This window comes from Haliotis asinina, chromosome 11, assembly GCF_037392515.1.
Source record: "Haliotis asinina isolate JCU_RB_2024 chromosome 11, JCU_Hal_asi_v2, whole genome shotgun sequence".
NCBI lineage: Eukaryota > Metazoa > Mollusca > Gastropoda > Lepetellida > Haliotidae > Haliotis > Haliotis asinina.
Window position 1 is genome coordinate 39,247,866 of NC_090290.1, and position 27,211 is coordinate 39,275,076.

The following is a 27,211-nucleotide window of genomic DNA, read 5'->3' on the forward strand; positions in this document are numbered from 1 at the left end:
ATATGCTCAAACATACTAGGAGTCCTTGATTGACACAAATAATACACGACACACATTAAGTAATTCTGAATTTGAGGAAGCTTCGTTTTGTTTCAAAATCAACAACGACGATGACGTAATGCAAGCACAGCATCTTGGCATGATACCAATACAAATTCCTGTTTCAGGCTGATGATGTGTTACTTGTAACTTCTGAAATCTACACCTCTTAACGAACGGTACCGATAACATTGGTACTCCACTGCAAGTTTTCACCCTTATCTTAATGTACTCTACAAGTTCCGACCGTTCTCTAACGGTATTCTACAAGCTCCCACCCTTATCTAGCGGTACTCTACAAGCTGTCAGCCTCATCTAACGATACTCAACAAGCTGTCACCCTCATCTAACGGTACTCAACAAGCTGTCACCCTCATCTAACGGTACTCAACAAGCTGTCACCCTCATCTAACGGTGCTCCACAACGTGTCACCTTAATCTAACGGTGCTCTACAACGTGTCACCTTAATCTAACGGTGCTCTACACGCTTCCACCTCATCTAACGGTACTCTACCAGGTGTCACCCTAATCTAACGGTACCCAACAAGCTGTCATCCTCATCTAACCGTACTCTACTGCTTCCCCACTCATCTAACGGTACTCTACATGTTTCCACCCTTTTCTACCGCTGCTCAACAAGTTTCTACCCTTATCCAAGGGTACTTTTCAAGTCCCCACCCTTTTGTAACGCTACTCAACAATTTTCGCCATTATTCAACTGTACTCGACCACCCTTATCTTACGACACTCTGCAAGCTTTTACCTTATCCAATGCTACTGTACAAGTTTCCACCCTTATCTAAAGGCAAGCTACAAGTTTCCACTTTTATCTTAGGCTACTCTACAAGTTTCCATCCTTATTTAGCGGTCTTTAACAAGTTTCCACCTTTATCTAACGGTACTCAACAAGTTTTCACCCTTATCCAACGCTACCATACAAGTTGCCACCCTTTACGGTTTCCACTTTCATCTACCGGCACATACCATTTTCCTATCCCCCAAAGATTTTATTATGCTAGTTACATATTTGGTGTTACATTCATGTGTTAAACTGATATGTACGAGGGGATGTACGAGGGGATGTACGAGGGGATGTCAATACGTTTTGAGCCTTGAGCATTTTTCATACCCAGGTGTCATAGCCTATGGTACGACATTGAACCTTGGGGTGTAGCTGATGTGATACCTCAGAAGTTATTGAACAGCTCACATTGACAGAAAGAGACACCCCCACCCCCATCCACCCCCCTCACGGCAGTGAAAATGAATAGAATTGAGTATAGAGCAGTAATTAAGTTTTTAGTTCTTGAAGGAAACTCGGCGAAGAACATTGAAGAAAGGCTTTCAGCAGTTTATGGGAAGTCGTCCCCTTCATCTGCTACCATCAAACGATGGGTCAATGAATTTAAACATGGTAGAGAGAGTCTTGAAGATGACCCCCGTCCAGGTCGCCCAACAACAAGCACTAGTCAGGAAAACATTGACAGAGTGCATAGACTTGTACTGGAAAATCGTCGAATCACACTCCACGAGTTAGAGGAGACCACGGGCATTTCACACGGATCCATTGAGACAATTCTTCATGAACATCTCGTCATGTCTAAGGTGTGCGCAAGATGGGTGCCAATAATGTTTACAGATGAAATGAAGCAAACAAGGGTCACCATAAGCAACTCCATGCTAACCAGATACAACAAGAATCCAGAAGATTTCCACTTTAGGCTAGTAACCTGTGATGAAACCTGGATCCACCACTATGATGCTGAGAGCAAACAAGAATCCATGGAATAGAAACATGTCACTTCTCGTAGGACCAAAAAGTTCAAAGCCTCCAGATCAGTGCAGATGGTAATGGCGACAGTCTTCATGGATAGCAAAGGCGTCATCCACATAGATTACTTAACAAAAGGAAGAACAATGAATTGGGAATATTACGCTAACTTGTTGAGGCAAGTGCGACTGTCCATCAAGGAGAAGCGCCGGGGCAAGATCAGATGTGGTTTTCTACTACATCAAGACAATGCTCCAGTAAACACCCGTCGCGTTGCAGCCGCTGCTGTCCAGGAATGCGGGTACGAAATCTTGCCGCATTCCCCCTACTCTCAAGACCTGCCACCAAGTGATTACCATCTGTTCCCAAATCTCAAGAAACACTTGCGTGGTCGTAGATTTCAGGATGATAATGAGCTTATTTTGCTGCTACTGAGGCTTAGTTTGAGGACCAAAATGGCGCCTTCTACAGAGATGGCATCAGTGCCTGGCAGAAAAGATGGAACAAGTGTCTTGACTCACAAGGGGACTATGTTGAAAAATAGATGTGGGTGATACCAATATTTTCTGTTTTTCTATGCAAGGCTCAAAACTTATTGACATCCCCTCGTATGGTGTGTAAATCAATATGCAATCGGGCGTACTTTAAACAAGGACCTCGCCCATCGACCCATGTTAATATCAAGAACGGTATTGTGTTTTTTATGTGGTCTTATTGTAGTGAATTATTGATGTCCACCCTTGTCATTCATTTGTGAAGCCGGAACGAGCTACTGATGCCTTGCAAGCTATAAAGTCTTGTTAGTTAATATAAACTGCACGGGACAATCCCCGGTGATCCTGTGAGAGAATGCATGATTGTTGGTTTGGTTTGTATCTTGACCAACAACACGAACTAAGCGTTAGTAATATGCTTTAGTAATATGATTAATTACTACCGTTGTAATTGTCTACAAAAGCATGATAAAGTAACATCTAATTATTGTTTATGGAGTGGTGTGACTCCTGAGGTGAGGCGAATGCGGTTTCAGGTCGTTCTTAACTTTAGGATATTTCGCACATATACACATGCACAAACGTTAAGCGCCACCCACTGTTTTTGCTGATCTGTTACTATGGATACACAATGGTAACTAACATAACGAGATCTATGCCTGTCACTGACATCATTGGTTTGGTTGTTTGGCAACTAAACGGGTGATGGCGCTGTCATGTCATGTCATGTCCCCGCATGACATACCAGCATTTTTCATGATTATCACCTACCATCTCTCCTCACCATGACTGATTTTCAAACTCTAAAGTGAAAGGAGAATGTCACAACAGACCGGGGAAACCACGTGTGTGAAACTAGATTTTTTAAGATTCAGATGGAAGGGAAATGGAGTTGCACGTGCAGAACGTTTTCCTTGTCATAACTTGACAATCTTAGGTTCAAGAATCTATGGAAGGCTAATTCAGTCATAAACATTTATAGTTTGTATTTCTAATCTTCAGTGGTGAAATCAGGACACTATGAAAATAATGGCTCTTAACTTGTGTGCATGTGTATATAATGACTTGCATGCGTGTGTATGCGTGACTGCTTGTACTAGCCCAGACTTTCGTTGGTTTTATAGTGCTAGCTCACCGAGATACCATGCCGCAACTGGGCACCAGTCCGCCAATCTGATTCAGGGGTAGGGTGCATGGGTTCACAGCCCCGATATTTTTTGCAAAATGTTTATCAGCTGATCATTGTAAACCGGTGAAAATGAATGTGAATGTGTACCCACTTTCTCAAAAAGCTGCATCCGCTCCTGAACATATTCCACATCACACCTAAATACTGTCACGTCCTTGTACGGCACTGTACTTTAGTTGTCTCTTAGGGCCATCTTTGGTTGCTGACGCGTGTACAACCTAACCCCCCAACCCCGTTAGCTGGATTGTTTAAAACCAATTAAACACCCGGAAGAGTAGAGCTGATCCAGGCTCCTTCAGTGTTGTCACTACCACTAGTGTACAGTACACAACCCTGAGCGCTTAAAAGAACCCATGAATCCGGTACAGTACCAGATAGTGACCACATGAATTTGTGCAAAACACCAAGTTGTGGGCACAGCATCATGGAGTAAACTTGGACAAGGTACTGTGACTATGTGTCCCAGTCCAACCAGTGGTGAATGGGAACCTTGTAAGCATGTAAAGTCACCTTAACTTGGTGTGCATAGTGGTTGTCGTTGTTGTATGTTCCTCAGGGAGTTGAGTTTGACATACAGGTGGATATCAATGCTGTATAAATGTTAGTATAATAACAGTATAATGATTGGTTATTTATTCCAGAAAAGAAAAATGCAAGATCCACAAAATAACATATTTATTGTCCTTATTGTTCAGTATATTAGTCAATAAATGTCAATTCATACATAGCAGCCATAAAATTACCTCATACAATTTGAAACTACAGACTTTCTGATTTTTGCTAGTAGTTCAATGCCACACTTAACAATTTTCGAACTATGTGATGGCAGCATGTAAACTGCTTATTTAGGATAAGACAATCTGATGACTAATATTGTCAGTAATGATCAATGCCATTAAGACAGGATGACATGTCACCAAGGTTTTGGACCTACAGTGGTGGAGTAGCCTAGTGGTTAAAGTGTTAGCTCACCATGCCAAAGTACTGGGTTTGATTCCCACATGGGTACATTGTGTGAAGACCATTTCTGGTGCCCATGGAGCTGATTTTGCTGGAATATTGCTAAAAGCTTTGAAAATTTATACACACTCACTGCCTCACTGAGCCTGTTCTCACTGTGATTCTTCACAGTGGATTCTGAGTGAGTGAGTTAGTTTAGTTTTACGCCACACTCAGCAATATTCCAGCTATATGGCGGCGGTCTGTAAATAATCAAGTCTGGACCAAACAATCCAGTGATCAACAACATGAGTATCGATCTGCACAATTGGGAACCGATGACATGTGTCTGACCACCTGATCCCATTAGTCACCTCATACAACAAGCATAATCGCCTTTTATGGCAAGCATGGGTTGCTGAAGGCATATTCTACCCGTGACCTTCACAGGTCAGATTCAGAGTGAGGTCACACATTTTGTCTACATAGGTAGACAGGGGTTTCCAGTCAACTGGCTGATAATACAGTCAGCTTTGGATGAGTCTATTCCATGGTATGTACTAGTGTTGGAAATTTGTAAAAATCTCATAATTGATGATTGCTTCATTACATCCCATTGATCATCAAAAACAAAAGTTGGTCAGCATTCTTTATGAACCTTTTCTGTTATGTTTATTAATGCACAAAATTAAAAAGAAACTAAACAAAATAACCCCAGGTAGTTCTTTGAGGTTTTATTGCAAATTGCACAAAAGCATTTGCAAATTTCAAATCTTTAAAGAATAACTAGAATGTTAAGAACATAAATTCCTGGAAGTCTTTAAGAAAAAATTCAGTCATGCCCTCAAATGAGCTTGTACACTGTAACCTTAATGACATGTGCAAAACCAATCTTGTGAAAATATTGTTAATGCAGACAAGTGTTCCAAAATGGTTAGTGCTCGATTTTGAGAAAACATGATTAATTGTTTGATCTGTTAGTCACTATGACCAATCATCAATTACATGTGTTTCAATTAATCAGACCACCACTATGTGACGTCTTTCATAATCACAATCCCCACCATCAGAAGCCTCTTCCTTCATGTCTTAATCTCTTACTTCTTGTGGGACTTGAACTACAGACCTAATCTCAGGCTGCAGCCTTGTCCCCGTGGCCATAATGCTGTGAGCAACCTGACAAGGTAGTGATGTCTTTTGTTGGTTGACTCTATCCCCCGTTGCATAAACCCTATTCTCTTCTTGCCTTCATACAGACCTATGTTCCAATACGTCGCTTTCATGGTGCGAGTGTTCAAGATTCATGACTGGTTGCAATCAGATTTAGTTGTGCAATTAGCGTCATTGTTTCAAAAGTGATCATTTGCAAGCCTTCTGTAATTTCTATATGCTTTGGAAAAACTAAAACCTCTTCCCCTGCGTGATGAACAAACGTCTCTTTTAGACAAAACTCAGTGATGTAATGGGGGATGGATCAATGGCGTCTCCATCACCTTCATGACAACAGACAAGCTAGCCATTAAATGTCTTGTGTCTCACATCAACACAAGTCCCCAGCAAAGGAGGGATATTTGTGGCCCGCATTTGCCTGCATTAGAGTCAGGTTGTATCCAAGCCAACGTAACACTCGTTCTGATTGGACAGAAAGAAGGGACATAATTCGTGTTTCGATTTTTTGCCGCTACGTACTTCACAAGAACCAGGAAATATGGCCGTACTAGAACAGAAGTTTGTAGGAAGATATGACATGTAACCTCTGTGACTGGAATGACTGGAATCAAACCTTGATCTATGACAGGATAAACAAACACTTGAACAACTAGCCTACCCAACAACTTAATCTATGATGTGCATATACTGATCATTAAAACAAACTTTATCCACTGAGGGTCATGTGACCTTTTAGACAAATGAACACCTTGTATTTTGAACTGATAATATATTAGGATCAGAACTTTCACAAGTAAATATTTAAATATTTGGTTTACAAAACTTACCTAACACTGAAATAATAAAAATGAATGAACCAAAAAAAGTTTTAGATCTTGTTGACAGGAAGAAGAAAACCTGACATGTTACCACTGTTTTGAAAAACTGATAAAATAAATAATTAAATTTAACCTAGAAAGCAAGTTGTTGTCATCTCATATGTTGCCATGTTAAAATTTGTTTGTAAGGGGCTGTTCATAATTAATGGCTGGGGTTGATGATGAGGACTTTAAAGTGGGTCACCCAAAGAGGAGGTGGTCGGGGCATCGATTTTGTACACATGTACAAATGTCATTGGTTTTGCACATGACACGCAGGGGGTCAATTACTTTGCACATAGATACTAGGGTAGGGGGTTGTACATGCTTCTCCATTAAAATCACTGTCTAACCCCCCAGGCATAAATTATAAACTGACCCCTATGCACCAGAGGAAATTCTAAAATAGAAATTTTACCAAAACTGACACCTTGACATTTGCATCAGTATTTATTTCCGTGTGATGTTGAATTTTCTACCTTCCCTTCCCCCCTATCTCACAAATGAGCAATCCCCAAGTTCACAGGCCACATTTTGATTGTTATACTAGCATGGTTACAATTCAGCTCTTCACTCAAAAGGAAGCACTAGAAGACAGACATTGCAAAAATAGAGTCCGTGGAATACATGAGCATATCACAGTCTGCAATCTCATTGGTCATGGCTGTTAAGGTCTTCATCCTTTGCCTGTTACCATGGCCACCGTGGAGGTTTAAGACACACCCCTGATCCTAGCACAGTGAGCTCTTCCAGATGTTTCACAGGGATATGGGTAGTCAGCTCGGACAGTTCATCATGAACCAAGGGGTGTATGCACACTGATAAAGCTGGTCTGGACTTTTCAAATCTGCAAAAGGGACCCATGTAAAGGAGTTATTTGGATTAAAAAAAACACAAGCTAAAGCATTGAAAATGCTCCCAAAGTTCATCCTTTGAAAACAAAAAAAAAAATAAAAAATTGCTACCACTAAGGAGAACATACCAATACCATTAGCACATCAGGAGGTGGTGGGGAGGGGGTGGTGAAATCTTGGTTCAGGGGTTTCAAACCATCCCAAAACCACCAACACCATCCCCGGAAAATTCCTGGATCTGCAAATGCCAGTTGACTGCAGTTGACCTCAGAGTTATCTAAGACACAGAACTCAGCATTGTGAACTAGGGCGACCATGAAGATCTGTCATAGAATTAGTCTTCATCTCAATTGTGTAGTGAGTGAGTGAGTTGAGTTTTATGCCACACTCAGCAATATTCCAGCTATACGCTGACGGTCTGTAAATAATCAAATCTGGACAAAACAGTCCAGTAATCAAAAACATGAGCATCAATCTGCACAATTGGGAACCGATGACATGTGTCAACCAAGTCAGCAAATCTGACCACCCGATCCCGTCAGTCGACTCTTACAAGCATGGTGATCTTTTATGGCAAGCATGGGTGGCTGAAAACCTATTCTACCCCGGACCTTAACAGGCCTCAATTGTGTATCACTGGATAGTCCAGTTCATACACGATTATTTATAGACCACTGTCACATAACAAAAAGATGACTGGAGTAGGCAGGTCCTCATAGCATTCATCACTACACAAGGGCAAAATCGAGTGCTTTAGGTTCATGTCACATTTAGCAATAGTCCCAAATTAGAGTCTGGCCCAGACGATCCTGTGATCAACAGCATGAGCATCAATCTGCGCAACTGGCTAGCCTGACCACCCGACCCCACTGGTCGCCTCTTACAACAAGAATAATCGCCTTTGGTGGCAAGCATGGGTTTTTGAATGCCTATTCTACCCCAGACCTTCACGGGTCCCCACAAACCAGAAGTTGTGTTCTTTTCACAGGAAAGTTTTTTTGGGGCTTTTTTTTGGTGTTTTGGGTTATTTTTTTTTTTATTTTATTATTCAGATAATATAATCTATCCAAACGTTAAAAAAATGGGTTAGTTTACATGTGCTTGTGTTGTTACTGACCAGTGCATTCACAATTGATTGTGGCTCTCCATACTGAGTGCTGGGTTTGGGTTTAATGCTAGTTTGAACAGTGTTCATGTCATGACAATGGATGAAACAAGATGACTCCTAAAGTGATGCCGGTCTTTGATGTTTACCACTTTTGTAAGAACCATGAACACCAAAGTTCACAAATAGCATCAGACCTTAGGAGAAAACCCACAGATTCGCCAACAGTCAGATGTAAGTTTACAAACTGCCAGACCAAGTGTTCCACTGTTTATTTCACAGTGACTTTGACTGAAGTTGTTATTCTGACATGTCACGCTTGTTTGCAGTTTATAAATTTTATGTATTTTAATAATTTCAATGCCATTTACATGAAATGTTAAATCTGAAACGTGTGTTTATTATTTTAATTCTCTGGATCCCATGAATTTTCAGTGGGTCAGACAAACATCTGAAACTTAACAGGACTGAATGTCCTGTTTCTTTCAAAAACCAATTGGCACCCTTATTCAACTTTCAGAAGAACATTCAATATATTCTGCCATTTCCAGCCATTTGATTGGCGACACTTGTAACCATGGTAACATACCTGCGCATCAATGAAGTCTGCAGGTGTTTACAGCTGGTGAGAGTTGCACATGTAAATAGCTGTAACGACACCAGGGACTGCAGCTGCAACATAGTTCATAGTACAGTGTCAGTTTACTCTACATGCCATACAGTCAGTGAACCTCTAGCACAAATACTGTGGCTGACTACAGAGGGGAAAACGACTATGGACAATCCATTGCAGAATATAATTGTGAAAGTGATACCCTGTTTCTACCAACTATTGCAATAGATATTCTTCTCCTTGAATTGTCTCATTTGATGTCATTTTCCAATTGAGTGTATGGTTTACGTAAAATAAAAGCAAGTAGTTTCATTCTCTTTTAATAACTGACAAGATACAGTGTACTTGAAACCCACATGAAGTGTGCTAAAGGTAACAGGGGCAGATAACTCTAAATCAACGTGAACAAATCTGGTACTTCCAGTACTTTTGTGCTAGGCATTTATCAACAGAAGACAAGTACTAAAGTATCGATAGACGCACATTTTATTGATGCATCGACAGTTTTTTTGTTTCTACCATTCATTAATTGCTATCGGAAACACAGCAGTTACAGTCCAAAGTTTGTATTTATTAGGGCTGTAATGCTCCATCAAAGCCCCTTTTAGAAAGTAGTCAAATATGACATGATACCCTTTCAGCAAAAGTAACAAACAGACAAAATATCAAATACCACAAAATCATAATTCTTATAATTATACTATGTCTAATGAGTCATTGTACAAAATCGTGCAAAAAAGCAGTGGAATTCAGGAAAATAAGTGTGTACACAGAGAACTTCTACTATAATGTACTCCCTTGTTTGATTTCCTCAGTATATTCCATTTAATGATTCAGTGTGTCAAATAATTAAAATAAGCAGCGGAATTTAGTAAAAATAAATGTGTACACATAGAACTCAAAAACAGCTGATCTAATGGTTTTCACAGAGCTAGTCAAAGCCAATCACAGCATGTGTCATAGTATGACGTCATATGATTGTTAGCGATACAGCTTTTCAACAGAGAGTTTGGCGGTTACTGCGGCAGCAGATAATATGTTTTTCAGTTGTCACCGAAACTTGTTAAAGCGTCACTGAGTCCGACTGACCAATGAAATTAAAGTATTTTACACGGGGGTAAGACAATGATGGAAGATATGTCCTACCTTGTCAACAAATTTGTTGACTGCAGCAGCATCTATGAAGGTAGCATTTTTGGACAGAATACAAAGTCTCTCAAACGTGGAGCAGTTGGAGCAGGATGAGAAGAAGACGCTATCCAGCTTTAGGTATGGCTGCTCAAGTCTACAAAAAACAGAGAGGTAGAGTTTAACACAGCAAGCACCAATGGAAGCAACATGGCCACCCCATAAATCCAGAGAGAGAGATTTCATGAAATTCAGAAATACACACACATCACAAACTGATCTCCTTCAATACAGATCATAACTTCTGTACTTCGAGAAGTAATATGAGTATCAATGTGTATAGAATCATTATGTTCATGCTAACTGTTAGCATTTCACATGATTTGTATGCAACGCTTGAAACACCTGAATGCCTGACCGCCCAGGACTGGTTATTTTCAACACAGACTTGCCAGATCCTCAAATTCACCTGCCCGACATAGGGTCAAAATTTAGAGATGTATGTAAGAAAATTTTGTGGACTTCCTAAGCCCATTCTTTATACATTGGCTGCGATCAAAGTTAAGAATTCTTAGGGCAACGAACGTTTTGAGAATAAGGGCCCTGGAGTATGATAGTAGACTATTAGCACTATTCAAGAACACAGCTTTCTAAACTGGTGGGTGGGTGGGTGAGCAAGCGAATGATGTGTCATGGCTGGGGATACCAGAAATGGACTTCTCATACGGTACCCATGCAGAGTCTTCAGCAGAAATACCAACCCCAAAGTGTCACAAATAGTAGTTCCACAGATCAGCTGGTAGTCAACAAAACACGTAAAATCATGATGGATTCTGAGAAAGATAATACGACACTAACCAAGAGTGAAGCGTTAATTTCACATACCTCTAAAAGCAGATTTCCAAATTATCAGCTTTACATTTCTTGTCTTTTTTAGGTGAAAATGTATTTAATCCAGGAAATATATGTTTTTGTCTATATATGCGAATTTTGATGAATTTTCTTCTAACTTAATAGGATTTCTAGTGCAGTCATAGAGGCTAAAATTCATAGTGACTGCGATAAAATCTTTGGGGTTGGCATCTCTGTTTCAGCATGACAAGCGAACACTTTAACCACTAGGCTACCCCCAGAGTTGATTTGTGTGCTGTTGTCAACATGTTCTTGGCCATCATCTGTCTAATTTCGGTCCAGTCCTGCCAATCACAGGCACAAACTGGTAACCATGGTAACAGTCTCCAACATGGTCTACACACCTCAGGTCCCTGAGTTTCTGGAAGTGGTTGAAGGCTTCACAGAGTGAGCGGATGTACTGACAGTGACCCGACATGCCCAAGTGAGCTATGTACAGCCTCTCAAGGTGGATGCAACCCTTTGCTATAGCAACCAGACACTGACCCTGGTGAATACCTGTAACACAGATAGATAACAGGTGAAACAGTGCACTAGCTCACTGCCTTGATTCATTTGCATGTGTCATACAGATTTCGTATTCATAAAAAATTCAAATTACCATAAGGACACTTACAAAGGTAACAGGTATCAATCTACTCCATGCATCTCTGACGCAATGAATTCTGGCAGGACTCATAATTTTTCAAAGTGTGCATCCATTTGTACACAAGAAAAAGGAGCAGTTACACTGATGAAATTTGTTCATTGGTTACTTTGTGAAAACATCCAACTGACAAAGTTTAACCATTTTGTTGACTTTTTGCCTGAATTTGAAACCAAAGACATTGAAATTTTCAAGGGAGGTAGAATCAACTATGATTCTCCAACCACTGCCAGTGAACTATTAACATATAAGTCTGATGAGATAAAGGACAAACTACAAGTCAAAATGGAAAAGTCTCCATTTGTTACAATTTAGTTACGACCAGCACCGTCCTGTGAAATTTCCCAGACCAATAAGGCTCACTTGTGTTGTGAGTAAGTTTAGTTTTGCGCTGCACTCAGCAATATTCCAGCTATATGGTCTGTAAATAATCGAGTCTGGAACAGACAATCCGGTGACCAACAACATGAGCATCGATCTGCACAACTGGGAACAGATGACATGTGTCAAACAAGACAGCAAGCCTGACCACCCTATCGCCAGTCACCTCTTATGACAAGCATAGTCGCCTTTTATGGAAGGCATAGGTTACTGACGGCCTATTCTACCCTGGGACCTTCGCGGGTCCACGTCTGTGTAACCTAATACAGTAACAATAAACCAGTCTGAATAATATTTGCGGCCCTAATTTTCATCAGGGACTCATAAATATTCTCAGGGACTCATTTATTTCAGAATGGACTGAGATATTCAGCTCAGTGGGTCCTGGAACTAAGAGTAAGACAGCTGAATTTGTAGATTTATCACCGAGTTAACTTGCACTAAGAAGACTCTCAAGGATAAAAGCATGTCAGTCATATACATGTAATGCCATTGTCAAACTATCAGTTACATATGGTCCTACTTAGTATAGTAACTTTACATCTCAGGAAAATAAAGGATCACAGAACAGCTCCATCTCTTGTTGAGGGTCAAATGGTAAGAATTATGTTACAAAGCCTGTGGGGGACTCTATAATACAATCATCTCACCTGGTATCCCCGTCAGCTGCAGGTACTTCAGATTTGTCCACTTCCCAATACACAGCAGGTCGCAGTCCTTCACCTTTGCTGCCATCATACTGGTCATGAAGAAAGCAAGGTTCAAACGCTTTGTTCGTATATTGTTTATAATCTTACCTGACACATAAATGTCACTTTCTGATTGGCAATGCTCTTCTATAATTTTCAATGTACCCACTTGCAAGCGAGGTACATTACAATGTACCCATTTACAAGCGAGGTACACTGCAATGTACCCAGCTGTCAATGGCAACTCATTTGGTACTTCATGGTAGTACTTTGTGGTAATATTTCTTTATTTTGTAGAACATTGAATCATGTGTGATGTACGGAAATTACAGATATTATGGGAATGTAAATCAATGGAAGGGAGATAACTCTAAATTTGTTTTTCATGTTTTTTCTGCAAACTCTAGCAACTGATATGACAAGATTTGCAAGAAATAGATTTTGACAAAACATTCAAATGTAGTCCATGTGAATATTCAGAAGGGGATTTACATTGTGGCGACTTTAATAAGACATTACCTGCAGGAAATCAGCAAGATGTGAGGATCAAATTGTTTAATTCACACAGATTGGCTGAAGTGTACGATCAGATACCCATGCTTCAAACAGTTCAAAATTACCATTTAGGTGTTCGTTAAGATAAATACGTTGTTCTCTGAGGCTCAGGGAAGGTAAACAAACATCTAGCGCATATCAACCCATGCTCTCCTCATGACCAGTGAACAACTTATAATGCCAGCCTCCGCGATATACTATCTATCTGACAGTAGAGCTGCAATGATTCATCCACATCTTGATTAGATTAGATTTTCGACACTGGACAGATTTGATCATTTTCAGTTCAAGTGAGTGACTGAGTTTTACGCCATACTCAGCAATATTCCAGCTATAGGGTAGTGGTATGTAAATAACCAAGTCTGGACAAGATGATCCAGTGATCAACAGCATGAGCATCGATCTGTGCAACTGGGAACAGATGACGAGTCAACCAAGTCAGCAAGACTGACCACCCGGTCCCGTTAACCTCTTACAACAAACCTGGGTTAATGAAGATCAATATGCTACCCTGGACCTTCATAGTTAGAAGTGAAAACATGAGATTTAATTTAACGCTCAGAGTCAGCATATTTAGCATGAAATCTATCATCACCTTGGCGACGTCTACAAATATGATGCATTTAAATATCAAAACGAAACAGTGATAATGGTTATCGAAAATCAAAACTATTGTATCAAATTCGATTTTGGATGAATCAAACCAAATCGTTGCAGTCTTGTCTGACAGCAGTCTATTCCACTTCAACTTTGGACCAGACAATCCAAAGACCTGTATCAATCACGTCAGCCATAGCAAACCAATTCAACTGATAAAACAACCTCATATTGTACAAGTTCCAGGGTTTCATGGTTCAAAACCAAGTTTCCCTTGAAGCATATTTGAGGGGAAAATCATTATTTTGTTTAGATTTGGGATTCGTTTTGTCTATTATTCGTTTGTTTTAATTCACAAGTATCTCAACAACATACTTCCATATCAATAACGTAAATTATCAATAACGTGTAACAATATCTAATAAATAGCAACATTTCAGTGCCACAGCTATTCAAAGAAAAAAACTGAGCTGACATACTTCTACTTATAATGTTACATTTATTGCAGATTTATTTCTCAAAAACTGACTTGCACCTGGTGCAAGTTAGTCTAATAACTAGGCTGACCAATATTGGGTTGCACCAGTGTTAGTAGCAATGCACTCAGACTAGTCCTGCATTTCGTTGTTCAAAACAACCTTAGCTAAGATCAACCTTAGGCACTAAGGTTAGAGTTACGATCACCTTAAGAAAAAGATATGCATGTTGCTCAAAACAACCCTGGGGCAACCTTAACTCGGACTCCAACCTTAGCCGTAACCTTAACTAAGACTGAACTCTTCAAAACAGGAGTAATGAAAGCATCCCTAGTTACCACGGGAATTCAGTGTGTCCACTTGATTTTTTCTGTCTCTGTACACCTTCTGCTTCCTCAAACTTCTCTCAATCTTGTTGTATATAATAAAAGCAGCTGCCATATTCCCTTCCCAACCTTAGAGACGCAAAGGTTGCATTGGACCAACCTTAGTTCTCAGCCTTAGCTTAGGGTTAACCTTAGCTAAGGCCTAAGGATGCAATCTTAGAGATAAGGCTGATCTTATGAGATAAAGTTGTTTTGAACAACGGAGCACTGGCTGAAGACCAAATCTATCCTGAGTTTCATCCCCGTTCAGTCACTATCTTACCATGCTCTGTAGCTGAAAGTTCCTGGCAGAACTCCGAAGTATTTGTTGAAAGCTGACCGAAATCCAGCACCAATCACTTCCATTTCCTCAATATGTGGACACTGAGAGACCAGGCGGGAGAGACCACTAGATGGCACTTGAAGCTCTGCAGGTGTTGGGTATGATGAAGTGGAAGGCTCCTACAAAAAACCCTTCAGCTTGACACAACACATTTTGAATTATTTTTTAATAAGTTTTCTTTTGCCTAAAACTGATTCACCATAATTATAATGGTGTAATCTTCAACAGGGTTCAAAAAGTTTTTTAAAAGCTACTTGCAACAGTCGTGATTAATTTTCCATTTGCCCTGATTTTATGATATAAACATGATGATTGATTATGAAAGAACAAATAAACATGGTATTTGATGTTAATGTTTAGCGGACTATTTATCAAAAAGTGATAAATAGCCAAGAAGGATAACTCTACTTTATTATCATTGTGTATGATCAACAGAGCCAGGTTTTGAACTTCAATGTTTCTGGACATGTGCGGGCTGGACATCTGCTGGACATTTGGTGCCTCATTCTGCGGCTCTGGGTTCAAATCCTGGACAGACTCCACCCACAATGATAAAAATTTTGAATGAGAACACTAGCTGTGCCAAGTGAGTTTAGGTTAACGTCACTTTAACAATATCAGCAATATCACATGGAACACCAGAAATGGGCCTCCCTCATTGAACTCATGTGCAGAATCAAACCCAGGCCCTTGGTGTGACAAGCGAATGCTTCAGCTACCATTATCCACCAAATTGCACTATTTGAAGCAGTGCAGCCAATGATCAGGCAAGTCACAGGGCAAGGGACTTGACGAAAGCAACTTGCCCCGACGAATTTTCCACTTGCCCTGATTTTAATGACGTAATCATGATGTTTTAATTATGTAAGAGAAAATCAACACGGTACTTGATATTAACGTTGAGTGGACTATTTATTGAGAAGTGAGAAAAAGCAAAGAAAAGATAACTCTACTTTATTATTATTGTTAAACTTAATAGCTACACTTTGAGCAGATATGAAATGAAAACCAAGTTTATTTGCAGTTTGAATCTGTAAGCAGAAATTATCTGGTACCCCATGGACAAGTAAGATACCATTATTTGATCACCCGAAATGAAAACTGACTTGTCCTGGGCGTTGGATGATGGGATTTTGAACCCCTGTTCAATATCCTGGTGTGCATTGTATTAATGTCTGTCTTGCAGTCAGTCTTCATACACACAAAATGTATTTTCATAAATATACTTCACATTAGTCTTGACCTCGGCACAAACTGGTGAGACACTTACAGATTTCCTGTCCTTAAAATTACCAGTTCTTGCCTTCACCATTCTCTTCCCACAGTGGTTACTTGTCACATCTTCCTACCTAACCTCTGTTCTAATACAACCCTTTCATGGTGCGAGTAATCAAGACTCGTGATTGGAGGCAAGCACATTTAGTTGAGCAATCAGCAACCTTGTTTCAAAAGTGATCGTTCACAAGATCTCGGTAATTTCCGGATGAATCGTGAAAACTAGCACCTGTTCCCGAGTGCGATACTCAAATGTTTCTTCTAGACAGAACTCTGTCATGTCATTTTTATTCCTCCACATTGCTTGCATTTGTCAAGTTGAATCTAAGTCGATGTAACATGTATTCTGATTGGACAGAATAAAAGGGAGATAAATCTGCTGCCATTTTTTGCCGCTAGGGGATTTTATGAGAACCGCGAAATACGGCCGTATTAGAACGGATGTTCGTAGGAAGATATGAGAAGTAACCTCTGTGGGAAGAGAATGCACCTTCACAAGCTTGAAGGACTTTTCACAATACCTGGATAAAATGCAATATTCCAGCTACATGATGACAGCTTGAAAATAATCAAGTCTGGACCAGACAATTAAGTGATCAACAGCAGAATCATCTATCTCAAGTTGGCATACAATGACGTGTCAACCAAATTAGTAAGTGTCATCAACCAGTCTTATAAGCTGATTGGGTTGACAAATACAATAAATCAAACCCAAATCTTCTCGCGTTGCAAAACAATGGAACAAACAACAAATAGAAGTACACTAATATACACTAGATAAATCATGTACATGAAGTATGGTACATCGAATGCACTTAATTGGTTCAAGGCAAACAAGCAACAAATGTTCTCAGTACTACAACGATCATAACTGTTTTACTCTAACATACACAGTGGAATCTGCCAAATCTGGACTCTGTGTCATCCGGTTTTCTCCATAATTCAGACTACTCTGAGTTCTGGGATAATTGTTCTTAATTTTGTTCAAAGCATGCTTTATAATCCAAACTCTCTCAATTACGAATTACTGACTAAATTACCAGTTCCAACGATCAGCTTGTTATGAAAACAATGTTTTGTAATACGGTCACAGCTAACTAAATCAAAAAGAACTAAGATAACAGTTCCCACAATCAAGTTGCTATGAGAACAATGTTTTGTAATCTGAATGTAGCTGAATAAAAATAACAAACCATTGAATAAACATCTCTGTTACTTCTCTTCACAATGGATAATGAATGACAGCATTGTATTACATGGAAATTTACAGAGACAGAAGAAATTCATGACATTTTCTAATGGAAGTATGAATAATACATAGAGTATAAACAAAACCACAAATAAAAACAATTCAAGTTGTTGGCTCATTTGTAACTACTTTTCTCTTTCGGTGACCTGCAAGAAGACTCGTACCCCTCTCGTATACCATTATTGCCAAGAATCGTGGCAAACCAATCAAATAGCACTTGGTAAAACACATTTCTAAACATGGAAATGGGGGAACCGTTGAACTTTGAACTTCACTAAACTATACCAAGCACAATTTAAACATAAACTTAGAGCTAAACGATGAAGAACTTTCAACAGTGAAACATATTTGCATAGGGAAAGGCTGTGTTGCTGTTTTGCGCTCGGGATGTAGTATATTCTTAAGGCCATGTTTGGAAATTCAGAGATATCATTCCTTGATCATGGTACTAGACTGTTTTTATCTCCAAGCCCGTTTAGGCATAGACAGGACCCAGTTTTTAAACATGGCCACAAGAGGGGTACGAGACGCCATCCGATGTGCCGGAATGACACGAGTAGTTATGAATGTTTGTTGGATGTCCTTAACAAAGGGAGGTAACTGATCAAGGCAGGGAACATATCAACGGACAAAAGTTGTCTAATCTGGCCTGCTTTACAATCCGGACAGATGATTTGGTCCCAGACAAGTCCATAATAGACAGATTCCACTGTACTTTCAGTGCTAGAATCATGCCATGAACATGATGAAAGAAGGCCCAGAACAGGCAACAAAACAACTTGCTAGCTCACCTGCATTACAGACTGCAGACCGATCCTCCTCTTCTTGGCAAAACTAACTGTGTACTGGTCAAGCAAGCGTTTATTGACGGGCTTTTCCTCTTGGTCTGTGTCCAGGGTGTGGGTCAAGCAACAGAGTGAGAGACTCATGCTTTTCCACTCTGAAACAATGGAAAATGAGCACATGAATTCAGCAAATAAAAAAAATTATAAAAATGTATAATTGTGATAACAAAAAATAGAAAAAAACATTAACAATGATAAAATATACCCACCACTTAGAAAAAAGAAAAGGAAATCACACAGAGTTGAATTCAGTGAAGCAAGACTGGATAAGATTAAACCACTGTTTGACTCATGTGGCAATCAAGTTTCATGCCAAATTTTGCCAAGTACTTCAGTTACAGATACATGAGACAAACCTGAGTGAGTGAGTGAGTGAGTGAGTGAGTGAGTGAGTGAGTGAGTGAGTGAGTGAGTGAGTGAGTGAGTGAGTGAGTGAGTGAGTGAGTGAGTGAGTGAGTGAGTGAGTGAGTGAGTGAGTTTTCTTTTAGCAATATTCAAACAATATCTCAGTGGGGGACACCAGAAATGGACTTCATATTTGTACCCATGTGGGGAATAGAACCCAGGCCTTTGGTGTGACAAGCCAACGCATTAACCACTAGGTTACCCCACCACCCAAGACAAACCTGAAGCCATGCAAGTAGATAGATAGATAGATAGATAGATAGATAGATAGATAGATAGATAGATAGATAGATAGATAGATAGATAGATAGATACTGAAGGGTATGTTGCCCATGCTGCCAAATAATCACAATCATAATAATCAGGAAAAATAGAGAACTGAAACAACAGTCACAAGTTTCTAGCAAGCATACATATCATCAAAGTTTTTAGCAAGCAAGGGAAACAAGTCTGTTCAGTGCCCAGTAATACAAGGAACTCCAGTATACAGCATTTCTACAAAAATGTCCTTAGATTTATCAGTCGACACAATATTTCAACAATGAACATAACACACAGGGGTATCAATATAACAGCTGACATAAAGGGATATACAGTAACGCTTTAGTGCTTCAAGTCCCTTAGTTCTATAGGATATTATTACCTACATAAATGCAGGATAATGTAGAGTAAAAGCAAAAAGATTTCTTTTGCGATGAAGTACTTTTACTTCATGAAAGTGGTATTCCATCTTCTTCACTGGACAATGCTGGAGAAACAATATAAGCTAGTTTGCTGGAACAGTTTCTGTAACAATCCCTCATAGCTTGCAATCACTGTTACCATAATCAAGTGATTGATATTGTGAGCATCAATCTTTGAGAATCTGGACATGACGACATGCATCCCCCAAGTCAGAGAGGGTATTGCCTCTTTTAAGAGCTGCTGAAAACCAGTTCTACAGAGATGCCAGTCCCAAAGTGTTGCAAATAGTAGTTTCAAGGATCCAAATTATTAGTTTAACCATTGAATTAGTTGTCCACAAAATACTTATCCCAAAGGTATTGAAATCAGCTTCAGCTTTCTGATAGACAATTTCACTAAAATAACTTTTGTTACTTGCAATGATTCCAGTTCAAATAAGTCATTAAATTTGATGAATGGAAGGTAAGTGAGGTCAGAAAATGTATTTAATACACAAAAATATATGTTTGTGTCTAATATCCAAATTCTAAAGAATTTTCTTCAAATTTTGTAGGCTTTCTAATGCACTCACATGATTGGTGTAGTCTGATGCTAAATTTGTAGCAAGCATCTCTGATTCTAACCATTGCAAATGGGATGATAGAGCATCGTATGTATTGCAATATGTTGTTAGTCAGTGTATTGTCTCGGGGGCCTCAGGATGCAATGCTGCATCAGCACTCAGTTACACTATTCAGCCATATTGTGGCAACATTGCCAGCTGTAGCATATAAACAAACTCACACATTAAACTGTTTCACTATAACTGTATGAGACAAGGCCTAAACAAAAATGTTGTGGTTCCATTTACCCGACCAACGTTTGAATTCTGGTGCCGACCCTACTTTTGGTATGGTATGAATACAATAAGCTTTCAAACATCAGTGGGTTTTTTTTGGAACAGACGGACGTGTTTCAGTGATTCATTCTGTAAAAACAGAAACATATTTATGCATCTCAGCATTTTTTTATTTGGCACAAGGGACATAATCCTACCTGTGTTTAAGGACAGCATCTGCCACAGACATGCCTGTGGGTTGTCCTTATCATGGACATGTATCCCAGACAGGTTGATGTGGCGGAGCTTGCAACATGTGACCAGGAGCATCTGCAGACCACAGACATCTGCCTCCATTTGATTGTCTCTCTGTACACAATGAAGAGAGTAAAGACACGGTAAATATGCATCAGATGTTAATACAGCGAACAGCAAAAGAAATGCAACTCTGGCTTTTTGTTATGTTTTTAATTAAACAGAAGACATAAACTTGAACACTTTCACGAGATTTCATTTTTTTGAAACTTGAATTTCTTTTGTTGTTCAGTACGTATACTGTGGTTAAATGTAAAAATTAATATGCTGTAATGAAAACATTTCTCAAGATTTAGGGGTTAAATGACTTTTGGTAGATAAAAGAGACCGTAATTTTAAAAAAAATGAACGCTAGGACTTGTATCAAGTATTAACCACAAACCAGTTCAAATACAAGACTAAAAATATTGCCATATTGAGGATTTCATCTGTTGAGAAGGTAGCATGTACATGAGATGGATTGTTTATGCACATCTATATCAGTTTGTTGATACTTAGCTGAAAATGACACATTTGATAGTACTATTACCATTTTCAGTATTCTGTAGTATATTAGTATTCAGAGGCCCAGACAAGCTGTGTATCTGGGTAAAATATGCATAGAAAACTTCTGTAATGTATTGAAACACAACTGATACCTACATATTACGCACTTAAAATGTTAGATAGGCAAAATGTTAAAACGTAAGCATATTCAATATATTTATAAAAATTGCATGCATAATGAAAAAGAAATTGATTGCAATCAAGTTGTACTGTTAGTATAGGACTAGTGTTGTTCTGTCAACACAGGTTCAGTGATTTTCTATGAAATCATATCCATTATATTTAAGTTGGTTTTTATTAGGCATGACATAAGGCAATACATACCTGCTTAGTAAACTTACTCAACAACATATACCTAAGTGATCAAAATCACTGAAATACCCACACATTTGAAAACAGTGGGTAACGGAAAATGAAATACCCACTCAACATTCATGATACCCACTCCAAAAGAATACAGTGAGTACAGTACCCATAAGAGCTAAAGCTTATCTGGAGCTCTGAGTATTTCATATATACTGAGGAAAACAAACAAGGGAACACCACCTCATCACAGTCTTCCTTTATTTATTCTAAGATTTTTACCCCTAGTGCTATTCCAAGCTTGTGAAGAATTCTGGAAAAGAATCAAGGAACAATTGTACTTTCTCGTGTTCGTATATTTGTTTCCCTCAGTATATTTGGTATGTTTTTAGTATTTACTACTAATTAAAGTTTTCCTTGTTTTCAGTTAAATGATCTGGTACCATTCTCCTAATCAAATGTAACACTGGTGCCTTTACCCTTGTTAACAGCAAGACATTTACAGGACGCAGTGGAATGCGTGGGGTCAGTCTTCAAGCATGAGAACTTTAGATCACAAGTATTCCATAATGTTCCGAACTTTCACTGCACCATGCATGATAACAGTGTTATTTTAAGGGGATAACATGGACTGTAAATTCTCTATTTTCGGGTTGGCAAAAAGACAAAAAAGTACAAGTCAGGACAGATGTATACATAGGTAAAGAGTGACACATAACAGTACCCCATAAACAAAAGGATTAAGAAAAATGTGTCCAACCTTTACTTGAAGTATATTATGGCAGTTCTGTAGGTTGATGCTGACTAGATGTGGGCAACTCTCTGCGATCACCTTCAGACTGGGGCTCTGGATTTTACTGTTGTCTGCCAGATTTAAATACTGTAAATTCTTGGCACGGTCAAGCTGAAAGACGGTGTTGGGCAGGTCAAACACAGCCCTTGAAAGGTCAAGGTATTTTAAAGTGTCTATCTTCTGGAGACACTTGACAAAGTGTGATTTATCTTGCAGCTGCTGCAGGTTGGACGTTGGCTGAAGAAGGGTTTCAAATGACAAACTCAGCTTACACACTTCAAATAAAGTTCCAAAGAAGAACATTCTTGCGGCAGGATCGATGGCATCGTTAAGACACAAAACTCGTAGATTCTTCAAATTTTCCTTATTGTGAATCTGAGGCTGGAGCAGGTATCTGGGCATCCCACGGGAACTGCTTGGAGATCCCAGCACATGGAGCTCCTCCAGATCCCGACAGTATTCGAAGAAAGACGGTTGTGACAAGAAATGCATTGAGATGTTGTGAGAAAACTCTAACTGGTGTCTGAAGTGCAAACAGATAACTCGCAATCCAGCAACAGTCAGCTGGGCATCCGGACTTGTCCCGAGTTCTGTATGAAAGTCCCGAATGTCCTGTAGTGTGAATGCCAGTGTCTTCAGTTTCTTGACACCTTCCATGATGCGACACAGTCTCTTCACCGTCATGTTGCATTGTATCAGCTGAAGGTTGCGGACATTCTTACAACAACCTACTCCTGACTCCAGAACACGCCCTGTGATCCAGTAGCAGTAGTTGAGGTTGAGAGTCTCTATATGCAGGGATGCAGTTCGCAGGTAGTTGACAAGGAGGTCATCAGTCAATCGGTAACAGCTTTGAAAGGATGTTTGTCTGAATCAAACACATAAAACATGTAAACATGATGAAAACATATACTAGTTTTGTTTATCCAGTCTGTAACTCCACTGTCAACAATATTTCAGCTAACGGATGATCTTAGTACATAATCCTTCACCAAAGTAACTCAACACTGGTCCAGGGCCCCGTTTCACAAAACTCTCGTGAGCCTAAGATCTCGTAAGTTTTCTCGTAGCCATTGTGCACTAGTTTATTACAATATACACCGCAATGAATATTAATTTTTTTGTGTACCAATGCACATAGCAATATTTCCCACATATGATGGCAGTCTGTAAATAATTGGGTCTGGGTGACACAATCCAGACACTGACATAATGAACACCAATCATCAGTTGGGTCAGCTTGACCTACAATCCCAACTCTCATTTGCCACAAGGTCTTACTCTTACACAATCTAAAATGGTAAGAATCAATGTGAAAAGTTTGTTTTGAACAGAAAATTCCATGACAACCTTACACAGAAAACACCACACTTCTCCCTAAACACTTTCACAAATCCCATATCAATTTAATGAGAGCAACTCTGAGTAATGTGATGTACTTATTGTGTCTTTGATTCCTCGCTAGTATTTTCCCTCATGCAGTGCCACTTTGAACAGTATTCCAGTTATAGCATGGTATGCAAACTTAACATTGGAGGAAAGCTTCTGGTCACAGTTCATTACCCCTTGGCGGAAAACCATGAGAAGTGTTGATGACAAACTGAGAAACATAATCACAGCACAATATTCTAAATCACCACATTCTAACTCAGAAGTATAGATTCAAGCATTAGTTTCTGGTATGTCTGCAGAGGGGTACACAAAGCTTGCAGTCTGGACTACCAGCTGTCCAACTTTCATTTTGTGGAAGTCACGTTTGCTGAGCGTGTTAGGCGGCTGACTTTGTGTTCTGGCAATTAGGTGCCTGACTGAGGTTGCGGGTTCAGATCCCGGATAGGACTAAACTAAAACAATAACTAGAATTTGTCCTTAACTAAGAAAATGTAATCCCTAATATAACATATGTTACATGTCCATAAGATACAAAAGTTTATCCAGAAGTACAATTATGTGTATATATCTTCGATTAGACTTCTGCTTATATCAACCCACCCAAACCACCCAAAGCACCCCACCTCTAAATTTGAACAATGAGAAAAACTGTCTTTGAGTGGCATTTTCAGAGGAGGCCTACCATCAGAATACAACATCACACACTTTTAAAACATGTCATAATAGTCTTTCATGTAATTATAGGTGATTTTTTTTTTCAAAGCACATTCTCATAACAATGCCCTATGACGCCCGCATTGCAACTAGACAGTCTAACTAAGCTAGTGCATATAAGCTCTGCTCACTGATGGTTCATCTCTACAAGCTATGTCACTACATAAGCCCAACCATGTTGTAAGTTTCCAGCAGTTGTTTATAGGCGGATGTGTAATTTTACGCAAGCACCAGTTTAGAATAGTTTTCTTTTTTTACTAATATGCTCATGTTTCTTTGTATTAAGAGGTGCTGAGGTGTCATACTGTGTGTATTTTTGTATTTAGTATTTTTTCAATTTAGTAAGAATGCGATACCGCGGTCACATTCTGCGATATTCTATTATTTGCCGTTTTGGTCTTTCACGTATCAAAATACATTTTATATTTCAGTCTCAACGTAACTATTAGGACCAAATGAACTGTATATGGGAACTAATATGCATATAGATTTTATCATTCAGTAATTTGTATCATTACTCTGAAAGCGTTACGTGTATCATTACAGTAATGAGAGACAAGACACTACTACACTTAACCAACACACTGTCCTCCAAAATGGCAAACTGACTGAACAAATGGAAAGAGTTCCCTCCGATCCCCAATATTCTTTCTTCCAGAGATTAACAGAGGTAACACTAAGTGCTTCAACTCTACATATTGTACTTAATTTGGAGACTTTTTGTTATATTGGTAAGTCCTCTTGCGATCAGTGTGTTTTAACAGTGTGTTTTGTTAATAATTCTAGTATATATTAATTTATGAGTATTATTTGAAATGGGAAACTGGAGGAACGGGAGTGGTGCACTTTACTGGGTGCAATTTTTCCGATTGTTTTCGGATGGATATACTCACACCAAAGGTAAGCCAACCCTAACCTCTGTTCACTAAACCTATGGATCTAGAAGGGGGTGCCCAAGGGCTAAGGATCTAGAAGTGGGGTTCCCAAGGGCTAAGGATACAGCAGCGCGCTCATTAGCAATCGCTCAACAGTCCCCAGGTAGTGCGCCCGGTAAACTGCACTCTAGCCAGAGGGGGAGTAATGCACTTTACTGGGCTCACTTTTTCCGATTTTTTCGCAGTGCTGGCAGGGCTCGAACGCATTCAGCAGGGGTCGTGGGATTCCAAACGGGTGCTAATTAGGCTAAATAGCGGACACGCTACCTCGGGACCACCGGTGCGATAGAAATCGATGGAAAAATCGGCGAATGTAGAGCCACATCCGAAAACAGTTAGGCCCAGTTACGTGAATCTAAATCTCGGGAACTGCAGTTCGCTGACCGACAATTCTCGAGTTGAAACCGACAACTTTAAGTGATATTTCCCTGACAGTGACTGAAAGTGTGTCTATAAACTACATACCTGCTCCCAAAATCCAAAGTTATATTGAGAACTGATAGATGTGATTTACATTCGGCACAGATCCGTACCCTATCCCTATTTTCACCCTCCTCTTGAACTGGCAATTCTGAAAGAGTCACGTTCACCGCCATGCTTGCTTATGGTTGCATATAAAATCATCACATGATTGCACATACGAAATACATACTCACAAAATTTCTCATTTCTATAATTTTCATCACTGTTCTTTTCACTTTACCATATACTGTTATGTATTCTGACAATAATATCTAAACTAATACAATACAATGCAACAACTTATTGTTCTTGTTTACTTGGTTTATCTTTCATCTTGACAGTTTGAAAAAGTAACTCTGCATCACATACACTGACATTTTCAAGTCATAATTCTGCAACAGAGGATCGAATCCTGGTTCACAGCAAGAAAACATTTATTTTTTTGTACTAGGTATGAACTCGGTGACAACAGATTCACTTCTTCGTTAAATGTCAAAATAAATGAAATAACATTTTTTTTTTTTTTCCAAATTGTTTAATGTGATTAAACACACTGTGAACATGAGCGGATCAAGGAATTTTGAAAGCAGGGGGTACAGACCCGTGGATCCGCCAATGGTGAACAATAATGGTCTCGATTCTTCTTTAGGTAAAGCAGGAGAATTGTGTCGTTTTGCAAAGAACTGTCTATGTAAAAAAAGCTCCACAAACACTCTCAGGTAACGCTGCATCCATAAGAAAGGTCTGACAATCCCGTCGTTTAGGTACGAGTGGGTGGAGTTTGTCAGTCAAAACACTGGTTCAAATCACCAGGGGTACAGACTGCCCAGGTCCTGACCATATAACGTACATCGTGTACCACTCCTATCAATAGCGCTAGAATCTGTTCCTATCAAGTGAGCAGTCTAGCCGGAGGAACTCTTACCGGACAAATCACCATTATGACACTTTATTTATTTAGAAACGTTAAATCAGTATTGAGGTAGCAAGGAATTACGTAACTAAGAGTTTCCGTTCTAGTAAAGAGATACGACACATAGTTTTAGGTTATGGGCCAATCCCGGTTCTGATTTCCCAAACAGTAAACTAGTGGACTTTAAATCCATTAGCATATGAACAAAGAATTATTTTGTCTGGCGGAGGTTGCAAGTTATCGTGGGAATTACCTGACCAAACATCGATCATGGCAGAGTCTGTTAAACTTTCTGTCAACCTTGCTGGTATTGCATAAGTCGATGGAAGGTAAATAGCGTAAAATGTGGACGATAATATCTTCGGAAAGTCTGTCAAGTTGACTTTCCATGGGCGCGGCCATGATTGAAAAATATCGATTTTCTCTGTTTGGAGAGTGG

General features: G+C 39.4%; 1 protein-coding gene across 1 annotated transcript; it reads right to left on the reverse strand.

Annotated features, from left to right (window-relative positions):
- Positions 1–4,158: 4,158 nt before the first annotated feature.
- On the reverse strand, positions 4,159–27,196 carry LOC137256073 (F-box/LRR-repeat protein 18-like). The gene is made up of 10 exons (XM_067793765.1): positions 27,026–27,196; positions 22,324–23,224; positions 20,618–20,768; positions 18,440–18,588; positions 15,065–15,243; positions 12,750–12,838; positions 11,417–11,570; positions 10,179–10,317; positions 9,009–9,091; positions 4,159–7,307 (listed from the first exon to the last, which is right to left on the reverse strand). The coding sequence occupies exons 1-10, from the start codon at positions 27,172–27,174 to the stop codon at positions 7,151–7,153; spliced, it is 2,151 nt and encodes a 716-aa protein (XP_067649866.1). The 5' UTR covers positions 27,175–27,196; the 3' UTR covers positions 4,159–7,150.
- Positions 27,197–27,211: the final 15 nt, after the last annotated feature.

Bases quoted from the DNA above. Each gene is read 5' to 3' on its own strand.
- LOC137256073 (XM_067793765.1), bottom strand. From the start codon at position 27,174: ATGGCCGCGCCCATGGAAAGTCAACTTGACAGACTTTCCGAAGATATT. The intron at 12,839-15,064 runs GTAAGATAGTGA...CTTCATGACCAG, and splicing joins ACTTTCAGCTACAGAGCATG to TATGATGGCAGCAAAGGTGA. The intron at 9,092-10,178 runs GTAGGACATATC...ACTATGTTGCAG, and splicing joins TCAACAAATTTGTTGACAAG to CTGCAGTCCCTGGTGTCGTT.